We start from the raw sequence: 782 nt of genomic DNA, 5'->3' as shown, positions 1-782 counted from the left end.
GATTATCAGGAAACTCTAAAATACTATTAAGAACACCTGAAAATACCTAAACAAGGACTTTGTGGTCTTTTTGGGACAGATACTTGAAGATAGGAGATGTAGATCACAAGATATATGAAATAAAAACACTTTAACATCCATTTTGACTTCATGGGAACTTTTAAGTTTGCTGACCAAGGACTAAAGAACAGTATCATCTGCATACATATAGACTCTATCACAGCTATGTCGGAAGCTCATTCCATTAAATTCCAAACAGTACAGATCCAAGTTCTCTTCCCTGAGCCACAACATACCTGCACGGGGTAAAGCTGGATAGTTAACATGCTGACTGAAATATTCATTATGAATCTGTTCATGTGTGTTGTCTCTTTCAGCCAAAGACTTCAGACGGCCTCCCCGAACCCCCGGTCCCACCCACTAAATCATCCAGCCGCCACAGTCTGCCGCCATGTCGCAGCTCTGTGACGTCAGCCACAGACGAACAGCCGCACGTCGGCAATTACCGCCTCTTAAAGACCATCGGCAAGGGCAACTTCGCCAAAGTCAAACTGGCCAGACACACACTGACTGGCCGAGAGGTGAGAACATAACCAGGCTTCAGACTCAAGCGGGAAGACTTTTACCGGTCAATAAGGAGCCTCCCCAGGAGGCCACGGAGCTGTTAGAACAGAAAATCAGTTATTGCAGTTGACTGCTTATCGGTCAGCAGGTGGCGCCGTAGCAGAGACAGATTATTGAGCTAAATAAGGCATTTGAAGGGTAATTTCAGTATTTTTCAA

The 782-nt window shown here is 44.9% G+C and overlaps 1 protein-coding gene across 1 annotated transcript in view; it reads left to right on the top strand.

Annotated features, from left to right (window-relative positions):
• Window positions 1-377: 377 nt before the first annotated feature.
• LOC118326670 (serine/threonine-protein kinase MARK1-like) overlaps window positions 378-782 on the top strand; it is a gene marked incomplete at its 5' end in the record, with an annotated part of 10,482 nt that continues 10,077 nt past the window's right edge. The window contains 1 exon segment of the mRNA XM_035659707.1: window positions 378-581. Coding sequence (XP_035515600.1) covers window positions 378-581 — 204 coding nt within the window.

This window comes from Morone saxatilis, unplaced genomic scaffold (genome assembly GCF_004916995.1).
Source record: "Morone saxatilis isolate NCDOM2014 unplaced genomic scaffold, NCSU_SB_2.0 Contig17, whole genome shotgun sequence".
Taxonomy (NCBI): Eukaryota; Metazoa; Chordata; class Actinopteri; family Moronidae; genus Morone; species Morone saxatilis.
This window is presented reverse-complemented; position numbering and strand designations above follow the sequence as displayed.